This window comes from Centroberyx affinis, unplaced genomic scaffold (assembly GCF_046629955.1).
Source record: "Centroberyx affinis isolate AG114_WGS23_722 - 3 ecotype Tasmania unplaced genomic scaffold, CSIRO-AGI_Caff_v1 ptg000354l_1, whole genome shotgun sequence".
In the NCBI taxonomy this organism is placed as follows: domain Eukaryota; kingdom Metazoa; phylum Chordata; class Actinopteri; order Beryciformes; family Berycidae; genus Centroberyx; species Centroberyx affinis.
In genome coordinates this window covers 115,491-130,190 of record NW_027279025.1, presented here as the reverse complement: position 1 = coordinate 130,190, position 14,700 = coordinate 115,491, and the positions used below count along the sequence as shown (strand labels likewise).

The following is a 14,700-nucleotide window of genomic DNA, read 5'->3' as shown; positions in this document are numbered from 1 at the left end:
AATAGAGGTCCGGGAGCTGGGGGTTGCCTTGGAGTGAGACACCCTTGTCTGCGTTTTGGCAGGGGTGCTAGTGCGCGTGAAAGGAGCCGAGCTGAAAGAAAGTTTCACAGAAAGAGGCTCAGTGAAAGGCATGTGTAGAATGTGACGAGGATATCCAGCACTGCAAAAGGCAGAGTTTGCAGAAGAAGAAAGGGATAGAAAAAGAGAAACTCACTGAGAGATGATGGAAGATGGCATCAAAAGATAAGAGGTAAAAGAAAAAAATCAAGTTGAGAGGGCCAAATTGATTGTTTCCTTTGCTTTCAAAGGAGGAGACAGGCAAGGATAGAGCGAAGGTTTACAGTGGTAAAAATAGACAGAGGGGGAATGGAGGTGGAGAGATTAAGAGAGAGATTAATTAGAGAGCTGAGGGAAGGGAGGAAGTCAGGAGGGGGAAAGGAAGAAACAGAATGGAAGAAATTGAGAACATAATAAGTAAAAGCAGGGGGAAGGACTGTTAACTGCAGATAGGGTTTCAACGGTATTTGTATTATCTTTACAACATGCCTCTTAGGATAGACCACAGACTATTGTAGTTCCAACAAAAAGAGGAAAAAAAAACTTGTCAAACGATTTTTCCAAGTTCCCCTCAAATCTCTTTTTCAGTCCTTTGTAAATGCTGGATTTCAAATGCAGAAAAAAGAATACCGGTAAGCCCCTCATCTTTCAGTTCTGCCCTCCTTGCTAGATCAAATAGTCTTATCCATTTTAACTGACAGATTAGGGAGACTTAAGATGCTCTGTCTCAGTGTGGTAGTCCCAGAATATGCTACTATTCACAAGTATGAATTACCAAGTCTGGATTTTATAGGCCCTGAGATTCAATATGAGGTATGTCAGTTCTCCACCATGACATGCCCTCCTACCATCATATAGAGCCATTGCAAATGTCTATTCAACAGGGCTTTCAGGGAGAAAATACCTCTGTGGCATATAGAGTAGAGAAACACTGGCCTCGTTTGTATTCAAACTGAAGTATCTTATCCATATTAACCGCATGTGTTCTGTTGTTCCAGACAGCGGGAGAGAGACCAGGTCTCGGTGTGAGGTACAGCACAGCAGAAAGGCTGGCCAGAAGACACAGATCCAACATTAGTGGTTGTTGCCACAAGGAAAGAAAAAGGGGGGGGGGCCTCCACCCGTGCCGTGCGAGGGAGAAGCAGGCAGTCCATTGCTGCCACGGTAGAGAAGTGGTGAGCTGCGTCGGCGCCGTGCTGGAGACGGGTGGGCAGGTGAGGGCTGGGCTGTGGTGACGACTTGGGCTGCCTGCCAACGTGTGGGAGGGAAGAGGAAGAGGAGGAGGAGGAGGAGGAGGAGGAGAGTAGTGGGCCTGGGCCTGGAGGCCAGCCAGACGCAGGATGGCAGAGTGGAAAGTTAGGTAACTACCTTTGCCTTATTTGTTTAGCTTAATACAGAGGGGTCAGAGTGTGGGAATACATGTTGGTGTCTTTATATACTAACATACTCTTTGTGTGTGTGTGTGTGTGTGTGTGTGTCCTTGGGAAACCTGTGCCTTATTTGTGTGTTTGTCCATGGATGTATGTGTCATTTGCATGGCTTGCGTGGGTGACTGTGTGCATGGGTCTGTGCATGCATGCATGTGTGCGTGTGTTTGTGTGTCTGTATTTTGATCCTCCTGCAGCCTCCCCGCTAAGCTGATTAATGGGGGCGTGGCAGGCCTGGTCGGTGTGACATGTGTATTTCCTATTGACCTAGCCAAGACCCGCCTACAGAACCAGCAGGGCGCCCAAGTCTACAAAGGAATGTGAGTAGCGCTCCCCCCTGGCCCAAGTTAACCAGCTAATGTCAATGATGTGCCAGATACACAGAGACAGAGATGAGAACTTTCACTTTTCACTCTGATTTGATTTGTCATTTCCTTAGTCTCAGCATCTCTGGACTTTCTGATAATTATTTATCAATTATGAGAAAAGGACTCTGTCTTTGTCTTCACTTTTTTGTTTTAGTTAAACATTGATCTGATCAGGGAAGAGGTATTGAGATAAGCCTATCCTTTTTCAAGTCCTGTTCAAAAAGGCAGCATACAGAAAAGTATGCAAAACAGACATCAAAAAATTGAAGACAGCACAAAATCTCAGCATCCTGATTAGAAATGGTTTTAAATATGGGCTCTAGGGTTAACTGCACTCTAATTTGAACTATAAACAAGTCAAAATTGTTCAGATTACCATGTCTCACATACTTGTCCGATGAATCTCAAAGGGTGGAGCACAGCTAAACACGCTCTTCCCATATTTGGTCTAAGTTTGTACAAAACACAGTCATGGGATTTCAGTGTGTATTGTTCATGGAGTGGCTGTATCTTGGACAGTACAGTATATTTTGCTGAACTAGCACAATAACTTTGAAATGTTTTGATATCTGTGCATTGCCTTCGCTAAATTATTTAACATCTGACAAATGTTCATATGAATGGACTAAAAAGTAGTTTTCTTATAGTCTTTTATACTCCATTAACTCATCTTGTAATTAGCTTTGGATAAGTAGAAACAGAATTAAAAGAAGCAAAGAGCAGCAAAGAGACTCAGTGTCCTTAAAAGACCCTGAGTGTTTTTATTGCGCACATCTGGTGGGCATCAATATTGCTGGTTGATGGGGTGTGGCAGTCATGTGTTCAGCAGCACAAACATTTCCAGACTATGGTTTTCCACTATGAGTCAGAGATGGAAAAAATAGCTTTGGTCACTCTGATCTTTTTAGGCCCACTTATGAGGCTGAATATGTTGCTCTTTGCAAGGAGAGACAGAGTTTTTCTACATGTCTGCTCACACAATCTCTATCCAGGCTTGGTGTTTGTTTGTTGCTGGGACAGGGCGTTGGGTCAACCTGGTGTTTGGCTGCAGGGTGATCCCTTGACATCTGATCAACTCATGGTGTATTTAGGTCAAAGCCTAGCTGGTGATGATGCTTTTGGATGACACATAACAGAAAAAAGTCTGAAAAGTGGACATGGGTTCCCCCTCTTCTGTGCAAGGTGGCGCAGTATGGTGACTGATTCTGTCTGAACTGTCAATAACTCAGTAATATGTGTAATAGAAAGCATCAAACATGGCTGGTTGGTAGAGTATGGCAATCATGTGGTCAGACTGTGGTTCTCAACATAATAAGTATGACTAGGTTATAATAAAATAAAATATATAATAGCCAATATAAAGCTTAGCAAGTCAAGACAATCTTATCTTAGAAGTGGAATTTAATGGAATTCAGTTCTGTTTCATGTCATTCCAATTGAATTCCAATTCTGTTTCTTTAGAGCTGGTTGAAATTCCAACTCTAGGAACTGAATTGGAATTCACCATGCATTCTCAATTCTATTCATGAATTGCCCCATTCCTGATAATAGCCAACTTAGCACTGATAATAATAATACATTTCTGAGTGTCATGGTGGCTCAGTGTGCTACAGCGCCATGCATCATGTTCTTGTGGCATCATAGGTTCATGACCTTTGTTAGGTCTCTCCATCTTTCCTGCCACTCTTCACTGCATACTATTTAACCAAGAGGAAATGTCTCTAAAATATTATAATTTGTTATTATAGGTCACTTGCCATAGATAATTCACAACACTTTGTACAACAGAGCATGTTAAACAGTAATACTACTGTATCCCTATAGGTGAGGTAGCCATGCGTGCCTGTCAGTATAGTATAATGTTGAAAAATAAGTTGTTTTAACATGACGATTGTTCTGGTGTAGTGATATTGTGGGAAATATTTCCCTGATTCAGACAATTGGGGACATATTTCCCTGATTCAGACAATTGGGGACATATTTCCCTGTTTCAGACAATTGGGGACATATTTCCCTGATTCAGACAATTGGGGACATATTTCCCTGATTCAGAAGGGTTTCTTACCTGAAAATCTCACCCCTTTCTTTTTGTCTTGAAAGGCTGGATTGCTTGGCAAAGACGGTGCGCTCAGAAGGCTATTTTGGATGCTACAGAGGTATACTTTGCATTTCTAATCCCTGTAACAAACCACTCTACAGCTATTCTTTACTATGAGCTTAATCTGACCACCTACGCTGTTGTTTCTACTGTGAGCCCTCAATCTTTTTATCATCGCCACTGTCTACTGCCATTAGCCCAGGGTGAAGGGCCATAAGCCGCTGTGTAGATTCGTGTTGTGTTTGTGTGGCTTAGTGGAAGCTGTAGTGTGTGTCACTTCAATCCCTCACCCTATTTGCCCTTTCCAGGCGCAGCAGTGAATCTCACTCTTGTCACACCAGAAAAAGCCATCAAACTGGCTGCTAATGATGTCTTCAGACAGAAGCTCTCCAAGGACGGGTAACTGGGTTTTTATCCTTCAATGACATGTCATATAACACATACACACTATCTGAAGCTATGATGGAAAATACTGAAATATACCCTCAAATTCATGACATTAGATATACATTTTAATTTACACTGCACACAGATGAGATAGCTATTTAATGTTAATGTTAATCATTTATTAGGCCAAGGTTATTATAGTAAACTAAAACTAAGGTGAATACGAGGTGTTAAAAAACAGGTGTAAACTGAAATGAAAATAAAAACTAGACTTTGTGGAAAAACTAAAACTATCTTCAACCTTTCGTTGAAGTGCAGGGTAAAAAAATATAATTTTTGGCTAGTTTTACTTACTATCTATGCCACAAGATGCCGCTATCCTGCAGACCAACTTTGAGTTTTTTGTTTTCTCATAAATTTCTGATTTTAATCTCAGAAATTCTGAGTTTTTTCTCGCTAATTTCTGAGGGGGTTTTTTTTCTCACAAATTTCAGAGTCTTATTTTTTCTCGTAAATTTCTGACTTTAATCTCAGATTCTTTTTCTCAGAATATTACCCCCCTCCCTCCAGCTGCAGTAAAAAAAAATTCACTGACAACGGCTCTAATACGCCATCGAAGAAAACTAAACTGAAATTGAAAATGATATACAAATAAAAGCTGATGAAAAGTCCAAAACTATAATAACCCTGGAGTGGGCAGGCCACTCACCTTTAGAACTGCTATCACTGCATCACTGACACTTGTTTGGTTGCTCTTATAATGTCTTATACTGATATAGGCCTAGTTATGAGGCCTACTGGTGATGATGGTGTGCATCTGTCATTGACACCCTTTTGTGTCCCCAGGCACCTGCCGCTGTGGGGGGAGGTGCTGGCAGGGTGCGGGGCTGGGACCTGTCAGGTGGTGGTCACCACTCCCATGGAGATGCTGAAGATCCAGCTGCAGGACGCAGGAAGGCTGGGTGAGCTGGTCATTGTATTGAATATTCTTGTCAATAATTTTTTTTGGCAGCAATATTAGGCTTAATTTATCAATTTGAATGAGTGTAAAAGGTTGCCTGGAAATGTCTGGAAAAACCTTATTGAGGAAGTGAAACATAAAGATGAAATTAGATGGAAGGCATGGCACCCATCCTTTTTTGTGCAGCTTATGAAATGCATCCCTCATGTCTCTTCTTGTCCCCATAGACCTTTCAGGTTAGTTAGGGAAATCCAAAGGTTAGCTACCCACCTGATTACAGAATTACAAAAAAAATCACTCACCGGGATGTGGGCCCAGCAGCCTCTCTGTCTTCTGTACTGGAGCTGTCTGTCTTTGTCCCCCAGCTGCCCAGAGGTCTGTCCCATCTCCAGCTCAGGCTGCTGCTCCTGATCCAGCTCCATCATTGGTGGCCCCCCGGCCTGCCCAGCCTCCGCCCCGGCCCTCGGCCACTGGCATCACCATGGAGCTGTTGAAGACCCGCGGCCTGGCTGGCCTCTACAGGGGGGCAGGAGCCACTCTGATGAGGTCAGACACACATACACACATATTCACCCACTTACTTACTGATTTTGTTTCTTATTAGCTCTTTTATGGCTTTCTTTGCATTCCCTTTCTTTTTTGAGAATAAGCTCATAATAAAGGACTAATGCATGTAAACATTTACTATACATATAGCACTATATATAAAGATACTCAGAAAGAGAGACATCCTGATAACACACATATATACAGTCATACACAGCAGCACAAGAAAAGTATACTGTTATAAATCTGATTGAAATAACCTTTAACTGACCCAAGTTGAACTTGGCCACCATATTTCAGTTCATCCTCTGCTTCACACAGTTCAGCATTCCCCCAGTACACTATACTCTCCTTGTATTGTTGAACACCTCTTGTTGAAAAGTACATGATCGTGCACAATTATGTCTATCTCTCTCTCTCTCTCTCTCTCCTTCCATTGAACTCTGTTGTCACTGTGTTAATAAGTTGATTTTGGATTGCATAACTCATACTGTGCTTGCTGTATGTCCTGGTACCTCTGCTAATCAATACTGATCAATACAACCCTGCAGCGATGTCTGGCTGCAATCCTGCAGTTGAATGAGGGCATGTCTCTCTCTCTCTCTCTGCTTCTCTCCTGTCTTCACCCTCTCCTGCTCATTTTTTGTCCCACTTCTGCCTCAGTCCCTTCCAGTTTCTCTCTCCTTGCCCCACCTGTAATACATGCTCTCTCTCTCTCTCTCTCTCTCTCTCTCTCTCTCTCTCTGAGCGTCTCTCTTTTCTAGTTCACTCAACCTAACTCTCGCTTTTCCAGGGACGTCCCTTTCTCTATGATCTACTTCCCCCTGTTTGCCAACCTGAACGCGCTGGGCCGGAGAGGGGCGGGTCCGGGTTGCCAGGGCGACGCGCAGGACCGGGCCCCGTTCTTGCAGTCCTTCACGGCAGGCTGCACCGCTGGTTCAGTGGCAGCTGTGGCTGTTACACCATTGGATGGTGAGAGCAGGGGGGAGGGAGGGAGAGAGAGAGAGAGAGAGGGAGAGAGAGAGAGATGGGGTGTGGGGTTGCATGTCCACGTAAATATTTAAAGTCTAGCTTTCCTTTGATGATATATTTTACCTGACAAGCATTCAGTCATCCTTGAGTTTATGTAATGACTATGTATTCCTGTGTGTGTGTGTGTGTGTGTGTGTGTGAAATGCCTATACAGTGATAAAGACTCGCCTGCAGACCTTGCAGAAGGGGGAGGGGGAGGACTCATACAGAGGAATTGTTGACTGCACACGGTAAGACAATGACCTATGATAAAATAACATTTCCTCCCTTGATATTCACTGGAAGTGTATAGAGCCTTCCTCACAATTTCTTTCCTGTCTTTCTTTCTCCCCTCCTTTTGTCCTCTCCTCATGCTTTTACAGGCGCATCATGAGGCGGGAGGGCCCATCAGCATTCCTGAAGGGGGCAACGTGTCGCGCTCTAGTCATCGCTCCCCTCTTTGGCATCGCGCAGGGCGTCTACTTCCTCGGGATAGGGGAGACGGTGCTAGGGTTTCTGGGATAGCGGCACTTGGCACTGGCGGTTGCGGTGGTGCTGTTGTCCCTATTCTGATAATTTGTTGCGTTACTCGGCAGCGAATGAACAGATCAGAGACCCCAACTGAGTGAGCGGTGAATACAGAGAGAGAGAGAAAGGGAAAGAGAGGTCACAATCAGCGAACCAAATGAGGAAAAAAGAATGGTGGGAGATATGAGGAGGCTCTAATGACTAATATGTGGACCAACGGTTCACACTAATCATGTTTCTCTAGATTTATACATGCTGTCAACAGGGTTCTATAGGTTAATCAGGGTCCTGTGTATGTGTGTGTGTGTGTGTGTGTGACTAATCTGAGGGTATGTGTCCCAAGTTGTCTGGGTTATCCCAGGTTGCTTGTTTCAGTATGTCTGGGGCTGTTTTTTTGACCTGAGAGATTATTCTGTCTGGTTAAGGCGAGAGCTGCTGCAAGTCGATTGAGACCACTGACAAAAATTGCCAAGCAATCACACCATGTATGTATGTATGTATGGTCGTGTGACAAAGGAACTGTGCATCATCCATTGCAAGTGACAAATTCCCCTTTCAATCTTAATCAAAAGATAATTATAATGTTGTTTAATCTTGACTTAATGGCATGTCTGAGCATGAACTGAGAATTTGGCTTGAATTCAGATGCCAATCATTTAGATTTCAACGCTTGAGTTCTTTCTCTGGAAAAAGGGGCTTAACCTCCTTCCGCCTCCTCCATCCACGAGTTCTGAGTTGTAATCTTGGATTCCTTCACTGGAGTGCGAGGTGCTGCCTGCCAGTAACTCTAAAGGTATTTTGCTAATCTGCTGGTAATGCTTTAATCCTAGTCTCTGTGTGCTGTATAACCTAACAAACAGCTCTCTTCCTGCGTATAGGCCACAGGTTAGACTGCCGGGCCACTCTCTCGTGGCCTTGACTTCCTCTCCTCCGCGGCTCGGAAGAGCTTAAACCAAACCCTTGAGAAGCCTAGGGCTGCATTTACTGCTTAGTTTAACTTTTTTTAAACTGTTGCTTTGAATGACGTGCGCACAATAATTAAGAAAAATGCAATTAAAGCCTTATCTTTGCCGATAGTCTCTAGCCCATAAAACATCACAACTTGTGTGTTAAGTCTTCAATCCGTTTGGTGGAATTCAAGGTGTTGAAATGTTCTTTTCTGGTACTTCGCTCCAATTTAGCGAGGACAATGATAATTGATAAGACCCATGGAAGAAGTATGGCACCTTGTCTTGCCAACCGTTTGCCATTACTTAAGTCCACTGGGTGGCACTAAAAGCATTTTTTACATTTTTAATGCCAGACTCATTTTGGTGAAGCTAGAGTACCTAGGCGACTACATTTTTTCCTCATTGTAGAGCGAACATAGCGTGAAAAGAATAAATGGTTTGTTTACAAGCTGTAAATAAAAGATATCTCAAACATGCAGATTTCTCCGTCTCACACTCTTTTATTACTTTGGTTTTGCATGTTAAGTGCTTCAGAGCAATGATAAACATCCATTCTCTGTCCATTCACCATCTCATACCCACACACACACTTATTTTCTCCTACAAGGTAAACAATTTGGTTGGCAAACGCACCAGAAACTCAATCTGGTGAGGGGCAGTATAGTCTACAAAAGATGTAGACAACACATGTGTAGATTAAATATGTATCTTTTATGAGGTAAATCAAATGGAAAGGGACAGTAGGTTCCAGGTTTAAAATACGCCAAGTTACCCCAAACAGCTGAAAAACACATATTTGCAATTACATTGTAATATAAGGCAGTCTCTTGCCTTGGGACAGAGCCTGAAGAGGTAAAAAGGTAAAAAAAAAGAGAAGAGGGCAGGCACTTATATGTATGTGAAAGTGCACTTGTTGGGTATCATTCAATCCATCTGAACGAAAACACGTAAACAAATATCTGAACATCCATAGCATCACATTAAAACTGGGTGTTCTTTGACCCTGATGAAGAGCAGGCGACTGTTCACTCTTGCTCAGTACAGTGATACAGTCATGGGTCCCTCGAACAGTCTGTGGTCACCTGGTGTATTCCACCTGCGTCTGTACCGCTTCGTCCAAATCCAGCGTTAGTCTGTGAACTTGCGGTTGGGGTTGGCACCAAACAAGGCCACTCTGATTTCAGGCATCATCTGTCAGGTTGAGATGTAGATGTAGGATGTAAATGGTGAAATGCTCATAAAGAAATGATAGGATACATGCACATGAAGCGTTTGCAGTTTGGTAATCTCCATTATCAATTATTGCTCTTCACACCAAAAGGTTATGTGACTAGTTTATAGCAACAAGTGAAGTGACAGTTGCCGTTTCTCAATATCACTGTTCCAAAAAAAAAAAAATGAAGAAAACAAAACCTAGAATTGCTTTTTCATGTATCCATTTTATACTTTAAGACTTGCTTATCCAAAGTAAAATGGGAAGCATCTGGCATGTAACAGTGCGTAAATGGTTGGATCTATTGCAGTTGTACACTGGATATATATGGCTCTCATTCAAATAGGAAAGCACACTGCAGCAGCTGCCCTTTGCCTATTTCATACATCCAAGATTTTCTCACATTGCAATTACTTTGCTGTCGTTTCGTCTATGCAAGGCTTTGCATCTTATGAGACAAGGCTGTTGTCTGTTGAACATCTGTCACTATTTTAGACACAAAAAGAAACCCACTAAGAGTTTTCTCTGATGAAAAATGAGAACCTATACTTTCCTCTGCTTAGGCTCACTAGAGCACCTGACAAAGGTGTTTGTCTATAAAACTTCAACAAATCTGGATTTCTGCCCACCCAACAACTTCTCACATTCACAACCAAATGTTACCTACTGGGCTATACTGCCCTCCAAAGGCAAACAGCAGATACTACTTTTTGTGTGTGTGTGTGTTAAAGGCAAAAATAATGACTTGGGTTTTAGACTTAATGTCAAGTGAAGTTGTACCCATAAATTCTATTAAACAATATGCGATCCACTTCTATAACAATATATTTGGCAGAACGGGAGCTATAAAGGTATAAGTAATTTTTCTTTGTTTCACTGCTCACACTATTCTCCTTCTAATTCTTTAGCTTTGTCAGTACAGGCTTTTTGCTTGCTGAAAAAAATGTTTTGATCACATAACATAACACATACATAATAGGCTTGTTGTAAATACATAGAAATAAAATACCCTTCTATTCAATAAAAAAGCCCTCCCCACCTGTTGGGCCATAAGCTCTAGCCTGCTCTCCAAGGTGTTGGAAACCTTGATCTTCCCATTGTCGTTGTACACTTCAACTCCTCCGCAGCTGTTGAAATAATGACAAACACACTTATTTCAATATGTGAGAGAGATGAACAAATTCAGCTTAAGCATTCATCTTGTTCACCGTCTTCAATCATCATCACAATCACAAAAATAAATGAAAATCAGGAATTTGTCAGTATAGTTAAAATATCAACGATATAGGGTTTCTTTAGACATGTAACATGTTGAAATGAATAATAATCATCTTACATGTCTGATGGAAGAAAACGTTCCTGGTCGATTTTGACAACGATGTTGCTCTTCACAGCGTCTTTGTAGATAGGGATGTTTTTATTAACTGCAGCCTGTCAGGCAATAAAACAAAGGTAATAAAAATAAAATACCACTAGCCATCATGAATGATACAAAGACTCTTAGGGTGACCTGTGCTTTTCATAATAAGTTGTCACAGTAACCACAACATACAAAATTGTTTTTAGCTCAATCTCACCTGAACCATTTCCACATCCTGCTGCCGGCAGCGAATGGTCACTTTAGGTTCCAGCAGTTGGTAGAATCCCTGAGAACAGAGAAGCATAAACTCATGAAATCAAAACTAGTTCAAACCAGTAGTTAGTTATGAACTAGTTTTGATCAAATATTGAATTTATATTTGATCACTCCTGAGAGCAGTTGGAGATTTTACCTGAAGCAACAGGCCCTCCAACAGGGTGGAGTACCTCGCTGGGTCCTTGGCAATATCTGCAAGTTGAATACGGGCCTCATTCAACAAATCCTGAGACACACAGGGAGAGAAAAAGCCTGGGAGTAAGAGACACAAAATGCTGTAATTTGACTGACTTAAATGTCATGCATCTGCGGTTGCTCAATCCATATGTACATCCAAGACTCTTATTCAGGTACTGAAGGATCAGTCACATACATGAAATACATAGGCAGTAATGTGTAAGTGGTTGTCAGTGGTGACTGACAGGCTGTAACAATTCACATTCAGCAATCACCCAGTGCCTTGCTTGAAGCACACAGCAGCAGCACATCACCGCAAAAGTTTAATATGCGCTGACTACTCCAATTTACCACTCAAAAAGGATCCAATTCAACTGGTTCAACTGTTCCATCACAGGGAATCAGTCAAGTTACCCTAACCCATTAAAACTCACTCTTCACACCACAGCAACCACGGCTGGGAAACCGGGCTTACACACATTATCCAGGTCAGCAAGCGCCACTGTAACCGATGGTCACTGGCAGGCACTTACCATTAACCATAATACAATCAAAGCTGCAGTACTGACAACTGCATTTTTCAAATCACAAGAAGCTGCATTTCTTTTTAGTGGAAGGCAAGTTTCAGATAGAGCACAAAACAGTGTTTTCTCATGTAGATTCCCTGGTCCACTCAACTCAATTTAATATTAAAGCTGATCTAATCTGAGAAAATGATCTGAAGTTTTCAAGTTCAGAAAAACAAACCTATGTTCAAAAAGCTGTGTCAACATGTAGTGCAATTTACAATGCAATCGCAATATTCATTGAAGAAAGAATCAACGAATCGCAACAGGATTTCTGGTCAATATCTTGCAGCCCTAATGATCTCAGAAAAGTTATACAAGCACAGTCTTATCCAGTGTGCGACTTCAAAAGGATCCAACTGAAATGGTGGGATTTCAACTTAGGAGTCAGTCTTCACCAACGGGCTATGTTGTGCAGTATCCACCATGTTACACATAACATGCATGTGTACATAACCTGAGCACGAATGCAACCTGCTCACACTTGAATATGTTAAGCTAACATCCAGTACACATTGTATGCATGCACAGACAAGCATAAATATTAAAACTGCATATCTAGATGTGAGGAATCTGTGTGTCAGTCATGTATCATCACAAACTGAATATGTGCTGAGGAAGTGAGCGTGGTCTCTAACCGTGATCATGTCATCACGAGCCTTCAGCACCTTCAGCCTCGCTTGGTTCATCAGGTTGGACATCTGGCTGCGGAGAGCGGAAGGAAAAGCGAACGAGTAAATTAGTAGCTGCACTGCACATATTAAATTGCAATCGAGTATAAGCTTGTGAAATGCCTTTCCTGTGTAACGCTTGGTTCTCATTACAAAACCTTTAGCTTGATTTGAAAGAGGCAGCCATGATCTAGGGAAACTGGAGATAGCGGGGACAAAAACTCAGAGTAAAACTACAAAGGCTGCGGTGAAAGATCGACACAAAGACAGCTTGTATGTGGGCAGCATAAATGCACAGAAATGAACAGGAATAAGTCATTGTGGACCAAATGCCACTTTCACAGTTCAGGGAGTCTGTGTAAAACCTGCCCAAACCACCCTTCCATTTCACCAACAACTCACATCTTCTTATGCTGTTCAATCTGCTTGTCCTTCTTCTCGAAGTATTCCATGATCTTCACCCGCTGTGTCTGCACCAGACGACCCTTCTCAATGTTGAACTCTTCCTCCGCCTGTAAACAGGTGGGTTAGATGAGGCATGTGTCACTGCAGTAGAAATCACAAACAGTACTCTTGATATGACTTGTAGATAAAAGAGATAAATAGCATTCAATTACCTTGGCATCAATTTCCTCAGCTTTCTCACTGGCTTCCTGCTCAATGAAGGCCATCATGTGCTTGATCTTCCACAACAAGACAACAGAGGGAAAGATGAGCAATGGTTAGCTCATCCTCATTAGTCTTATCAAGTTAGATATTCTCTAATTGCACTAAGTATTAAAGATCATTAAATGCAAAATAAAGGAGAGGATGAGTGATTTCTTTCACATGTGAAACTTATCTGAGCATATTCACGAGCTTACTAAAGTGGACCAGGGTGGGAAATAAACAGTAATCAGTGCTGGTAAATGTTGGTTCTGACTGGTAGTTCACTAACATTAACCATCTTTTACATATTTCGAGGATGTTGATATTCTATTTCTATATCAACACAGGTGTTGGTGTTGTGATGATAGTGGCCGGGAGAATTGTGGAAACGACTAGGTGATGGATGAAAAAGTCAAATAAACAGTCAAAAATTGCGTCTTTTTTGAACAGTGCACTGATTTCCTGAATAAACAAATAACCTGGCTTGGCACGTCCAGCAAGTGTTACCACTAGCACTAGTTAGATCCTCTTCCACTCCCGTTGACAGGGAACAACGTAGTTAAGTTTACTTTATTATTACCAATAGTTTGCTAGTTGTTTCAACTTTTCCATCCTTGACACACAATGCTATTAAAATGACTAAATCACCGATCCAGGTTAAAACAACAAACAATGATTTTCACGTAAACAGCTGTTTTTAACCCCAGCTAGTTAACAGTAGCTAGCTATGTTTGCCTGACGTTAGCGGGGTAAATTAGTGTTAGCTAGCAGGCTTACGTGCCTAATATGTCCTTACCTGTTTCTGTACGTCCGCATCGCTGAGCGCCATGGCTGTTTTTAAATATGTTTTCTTTATTTGCAGCCTGTTTATTTAAAAGGTTAATTCAAATCCCTCTCCCCGACAGCTGTTCCGGTTTGACAAAGTAGTTAGGAGCAAAAACTTTTCTCTCTCTCCTGTCAAGCTCTCAAGTCAGTCAGACAGGATGTGAAACAGGACTTCCTGTCATGACTTTCAAAATAAAACCGTTATTGACAAACGTTTTGCGATGTTCATTTAGTCATAGTAAAATGGCGTGACAAACTAAAAACAAATAATATATTCAGGGAGAACTCTGTAGTAAATGGAGATACAATTGCTATGTTCTCCAAAAAACATTTTCACAGCATAGTAATAGCCATATGCGTTTATGCCATAGGGCTGGCAAAAATACACACAGTTAAACACATCTCTACTACCAGTATATGAGTCAAGTCAGCCAGAAGGAGCCACCGCTGAAATGGTGCTTGACATAAAATACACAAAGAATACTCAAACAAATAGGCTACACTAAAGTGGGCATGAATTTTACGCCTCCATTTTGAAACTTCAACTAACCTTAGGCTACGTCCGGTATAATTCTTGACACTGGCTTGACACAATTACTGATGTTCAGCCATGGAAGGAATCTAGTGTTAT

At 41.9% G+C, this 14,700-nt stretch overlaps 2 protein-coding genes across 6 annotated transcripts; one reads left to right on the top strand and one right to left on the bottom strand.

Annotated features, from left to right (window-relative positions):
- The first annotated feature begins 230 nt into the window (after positions 1-230).
- Positions 231-8,801, top strand: slc25a18 (solute carrier family 25 member 18). 3 transcript variants are annotated; one of them, XM_071515471.1, is made up of 9 exons: positions 231-250; positions 1,682-1,804; positions 3,953-4,008; positions 4,259-4,349; positions 5,184-5,299; positions 5,664-5,844; positions 6,638-6,816; positions 7,031-7,106; positions 7,239-8,801. In XM_071515471.1, the coding sequence occupies exons 1-9, from the start codon at positions 231-233 to the stop codon at positions 7,378-7,380; spliced, it is 984 nt and encodes a 327-aa protein (XP_071371572.1). In that variant the 3' UTR covers positions 7,381-8,801. The 3 variants fall into 3 exon arrangements, with proteins under 3 accessions (XP_071371572.1, XP_071371571.1, XP_071371570.1); XM_071515470.1 differs by lacking the exon at positions 231-250 and adding an exon at positions 1,325-1,417; XM_071515469.1 differs by lacking the exon at positions 231-250 and adding an exon at positions 1,325-1,417 and having other exon boundaries at positions 5,643-5,844.
- A 21-nt stretch (positions 8,802-8,822) lies between these two features.
- On the bottom strand, positions 8,823-14,204 carry atp6v1e1a (ATPase H+ transporting V1 subunit E1a). 3 transcript variants are annotated; one of them, XM_071515465.1, is made up of 9 exons: positions 14,041-14,204; positions 13,214-13,279; positions 12,999-13,108; positions 12,564-12,630; positions 11,319-11,408; positions 11,124-11,192; positions 10,883-10,977; positions 10,586-10,673; positions 8,823-9,524 (listed from the first exon to the last, which is right to left on the bottom strand). In XM_071515465.1, the coding sequence occupies exons 1-9, from the start codon at positions 14,071-14,073 to the stop codon at positions 9,462-9,464; spliced, it is 681 nt and encodes a 226-aa protein (XP_071371566.1). In that variant the 5' UTR covers positions 14,074-14,204; the 3' UTR covers positions 8,823-9,461. The 3 variants fall into 3 exon arrangements, with proteins under 3 accessions (XP_071371566.1, XP_071371569.1, XP_071371567.1); XM_071515468.1 differs by lacking the exon at positions 11,319-11,408; XM_071515466.1 differs by lacking the exon at positions 13,214-13,279.
- Between the last annotated feature and the right edge of the window lie 496 nt (positions 14,205-14,700).

Bases quoted from the DNA above. Each gene is read 5' to 3' on its own strand.
- slc25a18 (XM_071515469.1), top strand. From the start codon at position 1,398: ATGGCAGAGTGGAAAGTTAG. The intron at 5,300-5,642 runs GTGAGCTGGTCA...TCTGTACTGGAG, and splicing joins GCAGGACGCAGGAAGGCTGG to CTGTCTGTCTTTGTCCCCCA. The intron at 7,107-7,238 runs GTAAGACAATGA...ATGCTTTTACAG, and splicing joins GGAATTGTTGACTGCACACG to GCGCATCATGAGGCGGGAGG.
- atp6v1e1a (XM_071515465.1), bottom strand. From the start codon at position 14,073: ATGGCGCTCAGCGATGCGGACGTACAGAAACAG. The intron at 13,280-14,040 runs GTAAGGACATAT...TTGTTGTGGAAG, and splicing joins ATGCGGACGTACAGAAACAG to ATCAAGCACATGATGGCCTT. The intron at 10,978-11,123 runs GTGAGATTGAGC...ATTGCCTGACAG, and splicing joins AGGATGTGGAAATGGTTCAG to GCTGCAGTTAATAAAAACAT.